This window comes from Pygoscelis adeliae, unplaced genomic scaffold (genome assembly GCF_000699105.1).
Source record: "Pygoscelis adeliae isolate BGI_AS28 unplaced genomic scaffold, ASM69910v1 Scaffold13, whole genome shotgun sequence".
In the NCBI taxonomy this organism is placed as follows: domain Eukaryota; kingdom Metazoa; phylum Chordata; class Aves; order Sphenisciformes; family Spheniscidae; genus Pygoscelis; species Pygoscelis adeliae.
In genome coordinates this window covers 4,287,129-4,303,403 of record NW_008824499.1, presented here as the reverse complement: position 1 = coordinate 4,303,403, position 16,275 = coordinate 4,287,129, and the positions used below count along the sequence as shown (strand labels likewise).

Sequence of the window (16,275 nt, the reverse complement as noted above, 5' to 3'; positions counted from 1 at the left end):
TCTCCACGTAAAATATTTGCTGTGTGCTATTGGTTGTGTAGAGGCTTGTTCACCTGGCCTTAGCTAGCTATTAATACCTCTTTAGCAGTACCTTGGAAGAAATGTTTTTCTTGAAGAAAATAAAAGGAGTGCAACACTGATGCATGCTTTTAAGTGTTTTGATGTATAAAAAATATCTAGTGCATATCCTTTTGACCAATGGGCATCACATAATCTTAGTGTTCATTTGATCTTAAATTCCATGGAATAGTATTGCTAAATACTGTTGGGCATTTTATGATATTTTACCAAAGCAGTCCTTTGTTGATATCAGGTATATATAAAATGGCATTCCTTCATTTTGTGATCTTCTTACACCTCTTTCCCACCCCCCTCACCCCCACCCCCCACGTCAGAATGTCATGGTTGTCTCCTCAGTGTAAATTGAATGTATTGTGAAGTGTAGCCTGTGACTAATTGCCTCTTCCTGTCTCTGCTTATTAGCTGTCTGATGGTGATGTGGTTGCACCACTTTCTACACATGGCCTCATGGATATGGCATTGTGACACCCATATTAAAATACGCAAGGCTTAATTTCAAAAGGCATTTTGGGTTGGGAAGTTAGAGAGGTTATAAGCTAATATTGTGGCTGTTTTTACCCCTTTTATTTTAATGAATATTAGTTGGTAATTGAATAAGGTGTAGCTATTTCATGTTTTGATGTTCTAGAGGCTATTTCTTTTCAATTGTTCTCCAGTTTTGTTGAATTAATGTTACCCTACAGTTCAAGCAGTATGTTTGGAATATGGCTTACCAATTTTTTTTTTACCGAAAATGCATTTAAAGTTTGTTAAATATCGGTTCTACAAGTCAGTTTGGTGTATTAGTACCAGATTAAAATATTACGATGGCACACTGGCTTTTCAAGTTGCATGCACCCTTATCTCTCTAAACAATTTACCAAAATGAAACAAGTGCTGGACTGGTAATTCGTTATTGGCAAATGTGCAACTTACAGGGTATTGCAGAGAGAGTAACTGTGTGAATGTCTTAATTATTCATTGGTGTCTTGGTAGCTGTGAAATAGTTCTGTTGTGAAAATATTTTCTGTGGTCTTTATCCTTTTAAAGTAAAGAGATTCCCTCTTTCCTTCTCCCTCCTGCTTCCCAATAAAACTCCAAATACTGTCTTACAAAATGAGGTAATTTAGTTTGGTAACAGAAACTTGGTATTCTCATGGCTTTGTTTCATTATACTGATGATAATTTTACAAGACAAACAGGAAACACAAAGCGGTTTCTCTGTAAGGTTTCCTAAAATAATGAATGGAGTTAACCAAAACTTTGTGGGTAAATTTTTGAAACCTCAGATCACTCAAAGCCTAAAGCTTAGAGTACTGAGCACCACCTCCTTTGACAACTGTAAATTTTTAAGGTATCCAATTGAAAGTGTATGAAATTATTGGTCATTTTACCCACAAACTACAGATTTAGAATCTGGCAAACTTGTTGGAGTTTACTTAATTGGAACAAAGTATGTAGTGTAATATTTTACTAATGAAAATACTTGGTTCTTCACTAAAATTTTTTCATGCATGCACATGTTTTACAGCTATACAAGCATTTAGTGATGCTTCCTCTTTATTAATTTGTAAATTAATTTTTTCAAAATCTTATTTTTTAGGGGTTTATAAGAAGAAACAGGAACCTTTCTTAAGCTGAAGACAAAGTAAAAGAAAACCGTATCATGTGTTAGAATACTGAAGAGTGAAATTTCTTGGATTAGTATATTTCTGGATTGCACAGCAAAAGAAAGAAGAGGCTGAAAATGGGGAGGAAGAAAATACAGATCACAAGAATAATGGATGAACGGAACAGACAGGTGAGAAACAAGGAGTCTGCATGAACAAGTTCATCAGTAATCCTAAAAATTAATGGAAATTTTGAATGCATTCATCTTAATTTACTCTTCTAAAGCTGAGCTTTGTCTTCATGTATCTACAGATGGCATTACCAGAATACAAATAAGAAATATGTCTCAATGTTTTACTACTGTTTTAGGGGAAATTATTATTTATAAGTAATATCAATTACGACTTTAAATCAAAGTCACTGTAAAACCAGTATTCCTATATAAATGGTAGCCTAGTCTGTACTTCTAGTAGACTGGAGGACCGTGTTGAATAGACACCTTAATTGATCTGATAGCTACTAGGAACGCTTAGTAATGAAGATGGAGAAAGGAAGAGAAATTCAGAAAGGATGTAGTAAAAGTATTTGCTGCAGCCTCTGTGACAGAGGAGTTTGACATAGCTGTGGACAATGATCTAAAGTGTTTTGGATATAATAATGAATTTTGTTAACATGATTCTATTTAAAAACATTGATTTATATTCCTTGTAAGAGCTGTTTACTACAACAGTCTTTAAAAATTGTCAGTCAAAAGGGAAGAGTACTTGAAAGTGCACTGTTTTAGGGAAAGCTGCTTACTTGGTTGCTCTTGCCCTAATAAAGAGGTGTCCTGTGAACTTGAAAAGTATCAAAAGTTCATGACTGTACAGCAGTAGTGTTTACTCTTAACTTCTAAATTGCTACATGACATATGAAATAAAATTTTAATTGGATATTGAAATGTAGAGTGGGGTATCTGGAAGCTACCATTTTTAAGGAAAGGTATTGTAGGAATGACTTAGGATCTTTAAGAATAGTCATAGTGGGTCAGACCAAAGATGCTGCTAGGCCAGTATCTTTCATCCAATGATGGTCATAAGTAAATAAGCGTAGGATAGAGATGCATATTACAGTACTCTGTAACCCTCTTCTAGCTTCTAACTATTCTTAGCTCAGGGATTTCCTGAGCTGGATGTGGTTTCCCTATATTTAGTAACCATTAATGGATTTTTTTGTTTTCTCCACCCCCTGCCACTGAACTTATTCAGTTATCCTTTGAACCCTTACAAAGTTGCAGCATTTGCAGCATCTTTTGGCTAGGATTTCCTATAGGTCTATTACCTGTTGTTTCAAGAAACACCTTTTCATTTATGCTTAGTTGGGGTTCTGCTAGTTATTTAGCTCTTGTATGAAAAAGGCAGCAGTCACTCCCTATCTAGTCTGTCCATCTTGTTATTCTGTGGACCTCTGCCATGTTTTCTTATTTTCTCTTAAAATAACTTTTTCAGGCTGAAGCACCGTAGCTTACTTAGTTGTTTTAATACAGAATTTATTCCACACCTTTGACCACTGTCACTACTTTTCCCTAAACCTTCTTGAGTATTGCTACCTTATTTTTGGTGGCAGAGGGACCCAGAACTGCAGAGTGTTCAAGATGCAGGCAAAACATGCACTTGCATAGCGGTGTACTGATGTTTGTTCTCTGTTCCCTTCCTAGTATTTGATTTGCTTTTTTAACTTCCTCTGAGCACCAACTTGATGTTGGGGTAGCGTCAGAATTCCATGAGACTGTCTCGCTGCTGACATATCAACTCAGAGCCCATTGTTTTGTTTGTGAAATCAGGATTGTTCTTCTCCCTGTATCACTTTAAAGCAGTGTAAACTCTGAGAAGACTATATATAGCAAGAAAAGTATTATTGGCGTTTGGGAGAAAGCCAAGTATTGTGTTTGAACAGCTTTAATCACACAATGACTGTATGTTTGATGTCGATAAATGTCTTAAGTACATGTAGTAAAAGTAGATGAATTAATAACTTCAGTTCTTTCATATCTTGCTCTAGAACTTCAGGCATGTTGAAGAGGTGGAAATTGATCCCCCTCCCCCCTTTTTTAAACTTATTTGGAGTAAATTGGATAACCATGTTTTTGTTCTGCTTGAAATACAAATTTTGTTATACCCTGACTTTGGTGTGGTGGGTTTTTTTCCAGGGGGAATTGGTTGGGTGTTTTTTTGGATCTCCATCTCATTGTTCAGATTGCAACAATGGCGAGGAGGAGAATTAGTGCATTTGTATCAAATTTTAGCCCACTTGTACCATTGCTGTGACTGAAGCAAAATATGGGGATTAATTTCTAAGTTTTGTTTCTGGCTGGTCTTTGGCTAGTACTTCTCTTGGGCTTTTTAGTGACTAGGAAGAGGCTTTAAGCTCTAACTTAAAAATGGAATTAGGCTTGCCTTATCCTTTTTCTGTGGAAACTCTGAGATAACATACTGCATTTTGTTTTTAAAAGGTTTTAAAGAGATTAAATAGTTCTTGTTAGTGGAGCCAAATTCTTTGTGTAGAGGTATTGATGGTATTCTCTAACTCCACTGGTGTCCTGTGGTTTTGGTAGCTAGTATATAGAGTTTCAACATACTAAAATGTCCTGATGCACAGGATATTTATTAGGTATTAATTTACTTTTGAGAATTTCTTTCGTTGACCCAGGTAAGGAGGGCATTTAGGGGGGTTGTTTTGCCAAACGGAAAGTATAGTTCAGTTGTGTTCTGTCAGTTTTTCTATGGCATACATACCTGGTTAGTAGGTTACTCATGAACATGCGTATGGTGTCCTGTTTAGATGTTTAATATGATGCTTAGGTTTTTTTTGTTTGAAAATATGAGTAGAATGGGATAGAGCTTTGGCTGCAGAGCAAATTCATATAACTTGTGTGGGAAGAAAAGCTATTGTTTTATCAGAAGCATCTTATTTCTGATGGGATTGTATGTGAGCTCAAAACAGAATATGTAGACCATTACTCTGGGGGATTACAATTGTCATGAGACTGTCACTGTATTATTAATTAAGCAGTCTTATCTGTTTGAACGAGCTGTAGGACATTTATCTTCATTAGGCTGAAGAGAATAAAGTACAGTAAATTAGATATCAAAGGAGCTCAATCTTGCTGCCTTTGCTGTCTCCTTCTCGCCCTTTTTTGCTAAGCAGTATTAGAGTAGTGCTGAGGAAGCCGTTGGCCTGCAATAAAGATACATATTCTTGTTTTTAGTGTGGTCCTAAATGGCACACTAAATGGCAAGGAAAAAAATAGAGAAATTTGCAGAACTAATATTCTGCTTTCTGAGTTCTTAAATGAAAACTGAGTTTATAATAGTCTATGTGCATTAAAGTAAGGCTTGGACTCCAGTGGTAGTGGGGTTTGTGCTAAGCACTGTTCAAACACAAAGTGAAAAATCAATGCTAGCTGAGAATATCACAAGTAAAATAGCCTTACAAGAGGACAGAAAGGTAACATTTCAGTAGAGAAGTTAAGATTCCTTGCCCGGGATCATACAGGTCCTTGGTGGAACTAAGCCTTCAAGTCTTTTCATTTAATGACTTCTCAAAGTAATACAGCATACACACATCTTGTTTACAATGCCTTTTTCCTGACAAAAACTAAACAGTAGTATCTGTCTATATGTGCTCATACTTGGGTAATAATCTCTTAAGTGTCTTGTGATTGAAGTATCTAGAACAACAACAACAGCTACTTAAAAAACCCCACAGTTTCCCCAGATCCCCAGAGGAATCCAAAGAATTCTTAATGTCCCATCCAAGACAGGATAAATAAATCCCAAGTGTTCTGAAAGAAGACATGTGTAAAGTGATAGAACCGCTAGGAGACTTACACAAGATCTGTTTTTAAAAAGCAGCTGTTTTGTATTATATGTGGATAGTAAAATTTCCACCTGCACTTGGGAAAAGTACAGCCCCATGAAACCTACATTTGTACTTGGTCAACTTGTTGAATTGATAACTGAAAGTAAAATACTAACAGAAGATACATTAAGGTAAAGTCTGTCAGATTTTTTGGCATCTTGTCTCACTAATGTATTGTAATTGTTAAACAATAAGTAGCTAAAAAGATCTGCTTACCCTAGTTGAACCTTGAATGTGTTACAGCACTCTTACATAAAATTGTTTCAGAGAGAGTGCTGTATCTTAATGGAGCTTCTCACCAAATGTGCTTTAAAAAGGTTGAATAAAAAAGTTACGGTAAGTACTCACTTTTTATCTGAACACGGATTATTCAAGCCTCGCAAAAGGCTCTGTGATTAGTGGTCTTTAAACCCTAAGAAGTTTCTAAGTTAGAAACACTGCACAGGAACTTAGGTGGAACTATGGCTATCATAATATGCCCGACATTCCATATTCTCATCTTTCTAGGTCTTCTGTTTATTACCTCCATTCCTACTGTGGCTAAGTGTTAACAATCCAGGTTTTCAAAAATCATAGGCACGGTGCATTTTTGGGGGGAGGGGGCACATGTTAAAACAGGCAGTTTTTTGTTTGTTTCTTTTTAATGGATGTGGGTACTACTACGGTTTCTCTTCAGATCGTATAAATCTTTCGCCTTCTACTAAAGATTTCCGTGAAGAGGAACACAATTTTTTAGGGTCACAAAAACGATCAGGGGGATGGAACACCTCTCCTATGAAGAAAGGCTGAGAGAGTTGGGGCTGTTCAGCCTGGAGGAGAGAAGGCTTCGGGGAGACCTTATTGCAGCCTATCAGTACTTAAAGGGGGCTTATAAAAAAGATGGCGGCAGACTTTTTAGCAGGGCCTGTTGTGACAGGACAAGGGGGAATGGCTTTAAACTAAAGGGGGGTAGATTTAGACTAGGTATAAGGAAGAAATTTTTGACGCTGAGGGTGGTGAAACACTGGCCCAGGTTGCCCAGAGAGGTGGTGGATGCCCCATGCCTGGAAACATTCAAGGTCAGGTTGGACGGGGCTCTGAGCAACCCGATCTAGTGGAAGGGGTCCCTGCCTATGGCAGGGGGGTTGGACTAGATGACCTTTAGGGGTCCCTTCCAACCCACCCTATTCTAGGATTCTATGATACTATTTTACAGCTGGAGAGGCATCTCAGGTCCACAGTACCTTTGCAATCATTTGTGGTGGAAGAGCAAAGTGTGCACATACTGTTGTAATAATAGTTTTTGTCAGCATGCTATGTACATAATGTTTTTAGTATTTCTGTCTGCATCCCTCTGAGACCCTGTGGTGGGAAGGATAGTATATATTTTATATTATGGATAGTATTAAGAAAGTAATATGCATGAGATACTCATCTCTGGAAAAAATGCCTTGAGGTGTGTATACACAGAATTTTCCCATCCATCTTCCAAAAACTTGATGTACACCTAGGTAGTAATTAACATGTTAAACTATAGAAACCCATAAAACAGGTTTGATTGTTTCTTGTGTTTTACTTCATTCCATATCTTGGAAAAGTATTCTCACTATTGTCTGTTAAACATGTAGGGCATGTAGGTCACTCACCCGTCACAGAGGCGTATACTTTGAATTGTAATATGGGGGGGTGAATATGGCCATAGACAGAGGTGTTCCCCTCAACACTGAAGCTCAGATTGAAAGGCTAGATCTGAAAATAGCATCTTTATTTGAAAGGTCTCAGAACATTAACTTCATAGTAGTAGATTAAGTGCCTTTTTGAGACACTGAAGAGGATGTTTAGTAAAAATATTATCCTTGACGAAAAGCTGGTCTTAGCATTAGACCTGTGTTTGATTCAACTTGATGTCAAATACATTGATACCCTTATATCCTTAACTAACTGAAATCTTGTGAAAGGAATAATTTTTTAAACTTCTTTTTTCCATACTTGATGGTGATTTTTATAACTGTCTCTCCCCCTTCCCCGATAGGCAAATGCTCCTTTGTGATGGTCTGTAATGGTTTTATTTCCCCACAGCAGTTCTAATTGGACAGAATGATTGTTTCATGATGTTCCCAAGTGGCAGAAAACAGCTTAAAAGTATAAGTGAATTTGATTAGATGGTTTAATAGCAACAAAATAAGCATATTTCTTAGCTGTGCATAATTAGAAATCATAGAATCATAGTAACAGTGTTGCTTCCATCGATACTGCTGTTTTCTTTGATTTTTATTAGAATTAAGGTTGTGAGTAACTTGTAAACTAGTTATAGAATAACTGATCATCACAGAAGAAAATATTGTGATACCTGGAAAGTCAATGTTGGTTGAACAGAAGGAAATACGGTTAGAGGATCCTACAAACTTTAACTCTCCTTGGTAGTTATATACCAGTGGAAGAGGTGGGGGGCTGTAATTGTTTAGCTTAGTCTAATACAGAGCATTGGCCCTAAAAGTGGCACCCAAATATGATAAGCAGTTCTTCTTTTAAGCTTGTACACATGTTCAGTTATGTCGCTTGTTAGTAGGAATAAATAGTGTAGGCTCAATTGCTATATTCCTTGAGTGCTTGATTAGAGTCCTTCAAACCCTTGTCATGTGTTAAAGAATAACGACTTTTTTTTTTCTCCCCCTCCCCCCCCCCAGGTCACCTTTACAAAGAGGAAGTTTGGATTAATGAAGAAGGCGTATGAGTTGAGTGTACTCTGTGACTGTGAAATAGCACTCATCATTTTTAACAGCTCTAACAAACTCTTTCAGTATGCCAGCACTGATATGGACAAAGTTCTACTTAAATACACAGAATACAACGAGCCCCATGAAAGCAGAACCAACTCAGATATCGTTGAGGTAACAATTTGAAAAGACACATCAGTTTTCTTATCTACTTAATACTTCAAATATAGAGCAATGTAGAGTATTTTAAGATATTTTAAGCAAATGTATTTCATAACTTGAAAACCTTGTCATAAAATGTAAACTACTGCTTTTAGTCTGGTTTCTCTAAGGCAGTAAGTCATCTTTAAAGCCATGTTGTTTTCCCATCTGCCCTCCACCTCCTGCCAGTTTCTGGGAAACATGTTTGATTTCAACCACATTTGGCAATGGAAATAGAGGTGTGAAAGATGGTTGTTTTTGGGGGAGGAGGGAAGTGTTCAAGGTTTTAATGGAAAAAATCAATTGAGTGGAGAATAAGGTCCAAAGAGTGCCCTCAGCCTAAAAGACAATTATGGTTGGCCCCTCTTCTTTTCTGAGGTAATAGCCACTTTACCAGTCAAATGTTGCACAGGGATCGAATCAGCCACAGCCTGTGCTGCACCTTGTTCAGCCACAAAAAAAAAGTGAATCTATGGAGCAAATGAACTTTAATTAAATTTGTTGTCCAGTCACTCAGTGTCAGTTAAAACATAGCAGTAGAACGACTGCAGTTTCTGCAGTAATAGAATAGCATGAATATATTTACTCAAAAGGTATTGGTTTCGTCTACTTTTATTATGCTTGTGCTTTAAATAGAAACTCTTTCCAGTACATAATTTCTAAATTAGGTGCAGTAGAAATCAAGGATTTTCTTGGCAGTTGGAGCCTTTATGTACTGTAACTGCATTTCAGATAAGAGTCATGTCTCCAGTAGTCCTGTAAATAGACCAAAACAGGTGGCTGACTTAAGTGTTTCATTTAAATTCTGAAGTTGTCTTCTGAACAAATGCCTTGCTTTTTAGGAATGACTTAGGAATAGTGATTAGCCTTGTATAGCTGAAGAGTCTATTGCCAAGGGGATCACAGAGTACAGGGAGGATACTAGCTGATCTTGTAAATAAGTTTTCAACAAAAATCAGATGGACAAAATGGAGAAATAGACAAATGCCTTATATTTCTTTCTGAGAAGATTCTCTGCTAATTTGCCTACCACCTTTTATGATCAGAAAGAAAACCTCCCCAACTTATGTCTTCAGTGTTGAGTACTAATGAGAGGGATAATGCAAGTTTTGAAGAGCTGGAGGAGTATTACTTAGTCACTGGATAAGTATAAATAAGGGATAGCCACTGTAGAGGAAGGGAAAACCTAATTCTTTCAAGATGAGCTTTTGACTGAGAGAGATGTGAATTTGAGATAGGGATGCAAGCAAGTCAATTAGTGAGGCTGATCTTTGTTCTACATCTAAGGCCTCTTTGTGTTATGACTTGTGGTAATTGTGCTTCTTCACATCATGAGGACTAAGAACCTCTTCCAAAAAAACTTCTACACAAGGCTGCCTATAGTTTTTTTTTTTTGGGGGGGTGGGGTGTTTGTTGGTGGGTTTTTTTACCGGTGTCAAGCGTTTGACCCCTGGCAGCTACAAAAAAAGTGCAGTCAGTACCCAAGTGCATATATGGTTTCTTTTCTGGGGGAACATGCAAGGACTCATCTGCAGATTCTTTCTTATTTTCCTCTGTAAGTTTACTGTATTATACTAGTGTGGGATCTGGGACTTGACTCTCTTTTTTCAAACATAGTATAATTTAGGAGCGCATCTCCCAGTCTCTTCAGGTTAGCCCTGTGTGCTCTTTAGTCTGCTTGAAATGTTTTTGTTTTCTTTTTTAGTAAAAAGTTACTTAGTCAGAGAAGGGAGTGTATACCTTTTTGCAGGGAAAATATGTTCTTTAAGTTTATGGCTGTGTTCTGGATGGAAAAGTTAAGTTGGTAGGATGAAATATTTACAAGCTAAATATATGTAAGGTAGAGTGATGTTTTCTCTCTGGATTCCAGGGGAAAAAATTATGTGTACAGTATTTCAGAGAGAGATTCCGCAGTTTCATTTTTTGCAATTGATTGCATTTTGGATTTAATTTACAGATCTGTATGGTATGTACAGATTTACATACCATACTCTGCCTGTATGGTAACTTTGTAGTCTATTAGCTATTGTTCTTTAGGCAATTAAGAGATATCATTCATGGTTGGGTTTGGATGGTTTGCTTCCCACTGTAAGTAAATAATGTCTTTAATTTAGAAAAACATTTTTTTTCAGTGGAAAATTACCTAATTTTTTGCTTTACAACAGAGCTGAATTGGTTCAGTGGAGAATATGATGTGCTTTGGAGCAGATGCAATGACAGGTACAGCATAGATAGGGAGGAACATGGGAGAAGAGGTGTGATGGGGGAAGAGCAAGAGTATTTAAGCAGTAGCAAGTTGCCAGAAACTCACTGCTTCATGTAATTTCACCATTGACAGGTGCTTGTGGCATGACAGAGGTGAAGTTACAGCACCAGCGTTTTGGAAGTGTTCTGAAAGAACAATGTAAAATGGCTTCTCTTTATTGTGCCTATGTAGAAATACTATTTTAACAAATAAAAATTACAAAAAACCACCCTAAAAATCTGTCAAATACATACTAAACCAACTTAGAATAAGTAATTCCATTTTATGGAGTTACAGCTGATGTATATATCTTAGTTCACTTTTTAGTAATTCACTTGCCTCCTTGAATATGACAGATGGTATTTATTGTGATGTAGGCTCACCGTGAAACTAGTCTTGACCCACTGTGTCCCCGATACGCATGACAGGAGGGGTGTTTTTGCTGTGCTAGAAGGAAAGCTAATTCTACACAGCTCAGAAGCTGTGTAAGGGAAGAAACAGATCTACTGCTACGTATTTTCAGTATTGGGTAGATGGTAATGTTGTAAATGATTAAGATGAGACATCTTCCCCTTACAGTTGCCTCCTGTTCAATTTTGGCATAGGAATAGCTTTTATATGCCCAGAGCTTGGTATCTTCTGTTGCTGCTGGAACGCTTGTGTGAAAACATAGTAGGAGGGAGAGCACTGGTATCTTAAATGAATGCTAGAATTTTTTTTTATACATGCCCTTATGTCTTTCACTGTACATGTTATTGTAGATGTGAATGCTCTGTTGCTGCCCTGTACCTATTCTTTTTTTAATTTTTTGTCCCTTTTATGTGTTTTTGTTGGTCCCATTTTTCTTTTTAATTTTTGTTAATATTTCTTTGTCTGTTCCCCCCCCCCCCCCTTTTTTTTTTTCCTATTCAATTTTTTAACAGTCTACCTACCAATAAATTGTTGGCTGCTTTACCTATTTCTTGCCATGGGTTTTTGTTGTTGTAATTTTTTTCTTTTGTAGCTACTTGGTAACTAGTAACTGATATGGGTGTAAGGAATACGTTTTTTCAGCCATCTTGGCAGAATCACAGACTTTTGAATAGCTGGAATTAGAAGTTGAGTTTCGCTTTAATGTAAACTTAGTTTTCTAACTATCGGTAGTATACTTGGGGATGGTCCATTCCCTGCCATTTGGTACTTTTAAAATTCAGGGAGAAGATCTTGTAACAGATGGCTTGTAACCAGTTTTAACAGATAATTGGTGTGGCATTTCTGAGCTGGGACTCAACCTCTGTGATCTTCAACTCTTTTGCTGTTTGAATCTGTTTTACAGTTTTGGAAAAAAGAGGTGAATAGGGAAAACAGGATTGTTTGAAACACTCAATGTCTTCAGAACATACACAGGTCTGAAAAAACTTACTTGCTTATCAGCATCAGGTACGATTCGTCTAATGGGTTTTTTAGATTAATTTCTGCATCCCTCTGAAATATGGAAGGTCAACATAGTTGATGTTGGTGAAGACAGTGAAATTTTGCTTATGGTTGCTGATCTCCTGACCTTTTAGTAAAAGACATTTACTCAAGAGGTGGTAAGTGTAATATTTCCTGTAAGCCTCATGGAAGCAAAAAATGTACCCTCTGTTGAAATTCCAAAATAACCTTTTCCTATGATTTCAGAAATATAAATTACCATTCAAAATTCTTTGACGTTTCTTGCTCTTGGAGAACATGGTCCTTTTCACATCAGATGAGAGAGGTTTTGTTCTGTTGGTACAACAAGGTTTCATTCATATTATTTTTTTCATAGTTATCTGAGTGAAAGCTAGTGCTCTTGCACAGCTTAGATGGACTATATAGGGATATTGAAAAAAGTGAGGTTTTCATTCAGTGTGTGCTTTGAATTCTTGAAATATTAGGATCATGTATTTAGTTTCACAAAGCCGTAATGGCACAGTTGAAGATTGTTAGACCGAAGTACTATCTATGACTTGAAGGACTTGCTGTAGGTGTTACAGCATGTGATGCTTTAAAATTCATGGACTTTTTTTCTGTAACACATTATTCTTGGCAAGTAATTATTTTTCCTGAAGAAAGAAGTAGAGTACTTCTGCAGAGTAAAATGGGAAGAATTTCAGGTTTATCAGGATTCTGTATCCATATGGTCAACAGAATGTTTTAATGTATAAAAGACCATTTGAGACCTTGAGCGTTCATCCTTTCAGGCACTCATACTCAATCTTCTTTAGTGTAGGCGGTGTTAAGATTATTACAGATTCTCTACAAGGTAACACTTCCACGTTGAGTCCTTCTGTCCCTCAAGAGGGCCTCAGAAAGCAACAGTCATTCAGTTGTTCCCTCTCTTCCAGCCTTGCTTTTTCTGGGAGTCAAAGGCTGAAGACGGGCTCTTCTTGCCTGTTTAGCTTGACTTTTTATTTCTTTTACATGTTTTGATGTTCCTTTAGTGATACAGCAAAACAGGGTTTATTTAACCTACACTTGGCTGTGGGTGGGTGGGTTCTGCACGTTCCATCATATCACCTCATCAAACTGTGATTTGATTTTTAGGAGCCTGTCTAAAATGTGACCTACTTCACCAGTTGGCATCTGTGCCCATGAGAATTTTGGATAGGTATCAGTTAATGAGCCTCTTCTGTGCTGTATAGTTTAATGCTGTTTTCAGTATAGTATAACATGCTGTATAAGGCTTAGGTTATACCCCAGTTACTGACAGCTGTCCGTGAAATATGTAATAATCTGTAATAAAAATCATTACTAAAAAGTATAAAAAAACTGTCCTAAACAATACCCTGTAATTACTGTAAACATACTCAATCTTGTGAAAAGACTGCTGTATTAGAATAATCATAGTTGTTTCTTGGTTTCAGTTACAGCAGGTGATTTGGATGTTTGTATTAAATCTCTTAACATGGGAAACACTGACTCTAATAGGAAGTAATGTTTGTGATGGCTTGGTGTGATAGCGGTCATGTCATAGGTTTGACAGACACAAGACAGAAAGCAGGTAAATGTACCTGCTGTTACTTACAGTAGAGTAAGTAAGCCAGTTTAATCTTACAGAAGCTGTATTCAGTGCGTCATCTTGCATTAAAATACCAAATGGGCCCTCTGTTTTTCTGCCTCTTCACAAAATTTTTGCGAAGAGCTGCTATAGGAGCAATACGTGTTCTTTAGTCATAGACGTATGTAGTATCAGAGATGCAATTGTCAGTTCATAGCTTTGAGTAAGCACGTAGAGCTCATCTGCACGTGTAGAGCCTGGAGCATGAAGAAGCAGATGCATCTCCACAGCCAGATGGAGCATATGCCAAGAGACAAGTGTAACAGTGTATGGAGCGTAAACAGAAAAGTTGGTGTTGAAACACTATGTTTATAAACCAAAAGCTTTTTGGTTTTATTTTTTTTTATCCAGTTTTCTCCACCTCGCCAGCATTGCTTCTTTTCGAGGCCGTGGGTTACCAACATGTATTTTGAACTGTTATTGGTGTGTCATATACTATAGTAGTTTATTGACCATGGGATGTTATAGTATTTTGGTAGCGCTTGAATTGGTTCATAGCTTCTTTTTTTAAATTTGGGTGAACTGCATATGAAATTGAAGATCTGGGAATTGTATCTCAATATACATGGATACACACAAACAAAATTACATGAGAAAGATGTTCAGTTAATTGATCCTATTTCCTTCCTTGGTGGATACCTGGTGTATCCAATCTAGATATGCATTTGGCAAGCAATTTGGGCTTCCATATTTTGCTATTCAAAGCTAAAAAGTAAGATGGTGGAAATTGGATCACTTCCTTAAAAAAAAAATTATTTGAAATGTTTCATGAGAGAAGTTACTTGGTAAGTTTTTAAACAGTTTTAAAAAGGAAGAGAATGCTCTACAACCAGCTTCAGCTGAAAATGAAAACTGATGCTTAAGAGGTGACTAAAATCTCCAAATTTACATGAAATATCAACACAACTCTATAGAACTGAGGTAGTGCTGAGAGGCAATACCATGAATGTTGATTGTTAGACACACACTAGAGTTTGTAGGAAGGTTGACAATGCTGATTAGTTAACATTGTTTTGCATTCCTTCATATTTGATAGATGGAGAATTGCCAGAAGCGGGCTAGACTTACGGGGGAAAAAGAAAGAAAAAAGCAAAAAGCTTTGGGCTGATAGAAGAATACATATGAGTACTTTGAATAGTATTATCATGTGTTTTTGTTGTTTGGACCGCTTGCTTTGGTCTCCAAAAGGACCACACTGTGGAAATAAGCGGTACACATCTAAAAGAAGCAAGAAGCTTAAAAATGGTTTCAGTGAAATAAGGAAATGACTTTGTAATCTGCTCATGAGGCTGAGAAAATGTGGGCATTATTGGACTTGATTTGCTAAATGATTATGTAAATGTAATTATACTGCATATAACATTTCAAATAATTTGAGACGGCACACAAATGCCTTTGAGACATTTTAAGGATGTGACTGAGGAGGATTTGTGTATGGTTAAGGACTAAAATCTCACTTTGAGCTTACCTTAAAAAGAGAGAAAATGCATAAAAACTGAAGTGGTCTGGAATATGATTCATCAAAACATATATATATAAATATATGTGTGTGTATATATATGTATAGTAGCTTGAATTTTTTTTTTTCTAGTACAAGTGTTTACTATAAACCTGGCTTCTAAACAGGTTATGCTTTGGAGTTTTATTTCCCACTCAGGGTTCAGGAAGAAACAGCTTCCTTGAAAAGTTTAAAGTGTGGTCAAGGTAACAAATATTTATTTTGAATACAGTGACAGAAGACACCTGTGTATTTTGTGCCGAGTAGAACAGTTACCACTTACAATGGAGTCTGTCTCTGTTTCTTCCTCTTTTTTTCTTTTTTTCCTTCTAATTTGGGAGATTAAGTTCAACAGTTAATCCCCAAAGTTGTCTTTGAGCTGTTTACTGTTATCATTAATTTGTCCATTCTTGCGTTTGGTAATATTGTTCTAATTTAAAATATTCTTTTAATTCTTTCGCTATGCTGAAATTGCTTTGGGCATACTAGTAACTAACGTTGACAAGCCTTTTTTTTTTTTTAAATTATAGATTGTTGGCGACTTTAAGAAAGCTGACAGCACTACTTTTTGTTCCTAGTTAATGTTATTTTGTGTTCCTTCATTTCTGATATATAAAGAATTGCCAGAGGTAGGGTAGACTTAATATTTTTTTTTTTTAACAGCTTTGGCTTGCCTGCAAATAATCTAAAGCTACACTTTTCTCATGTATAAACCAGTGATTAAATTTAGTGTGTTTAGGGTTAAGAACACTAGATTTCTTCTAACTTTTAAAACAGTGCTGCTGTTTTAAAGTTACCATGCTGTACTGGTATTCTGAATTTTGATGAATTCCAGCTTTAATCACTAATTAAAGCATATATATATATATATATATATGAATCCTAGAATAGTTTGGGTTGGAAGGGACCCCTAAAGGTCATCTAGTCCAACCTCCCTGCCGTGGGCAGGGACATCTTCAACTAGATCAGGTTGCTCAGAGCCCCGTCCAACCTGACCTTGAAT

The 16,275-nt window shown here is 36.6% G+C and overlaps 1 protein-coding gene across 7 annotated transcripts in view; it reads left to right on the top strand.

Moving 5' to 3' along the window:
* MEF2A (myocyte enhancer factor 2A) overlaps positions 1 to 16,275 on the top strand; it is an 81,381-nt gene that overhangs the window by 21,772 nt on the left and 43,334 nt on the right. For all 7 annotated transcript variants that reach the window (XM_009321476.1, XM_009321481.1, XM_009321478.1 and 4 more), the window contains 2 exons: positions 1,664 to 1,861; positions 8,238 to 8,441. In XM_009321476.1, the coding sequence (XP_009319751.1) occupies positions 1,808 to 1,861; positions 8,238 to 8,441 (258 nt within the window). In that variant the 5' untranslated portion in view covers positions 1,664 to 1,807. The remainder of the gene's footprint in view (positions 1 to 1,663; positions 1,862 to 8,237; positions 8,442 to 16,275) is intronic.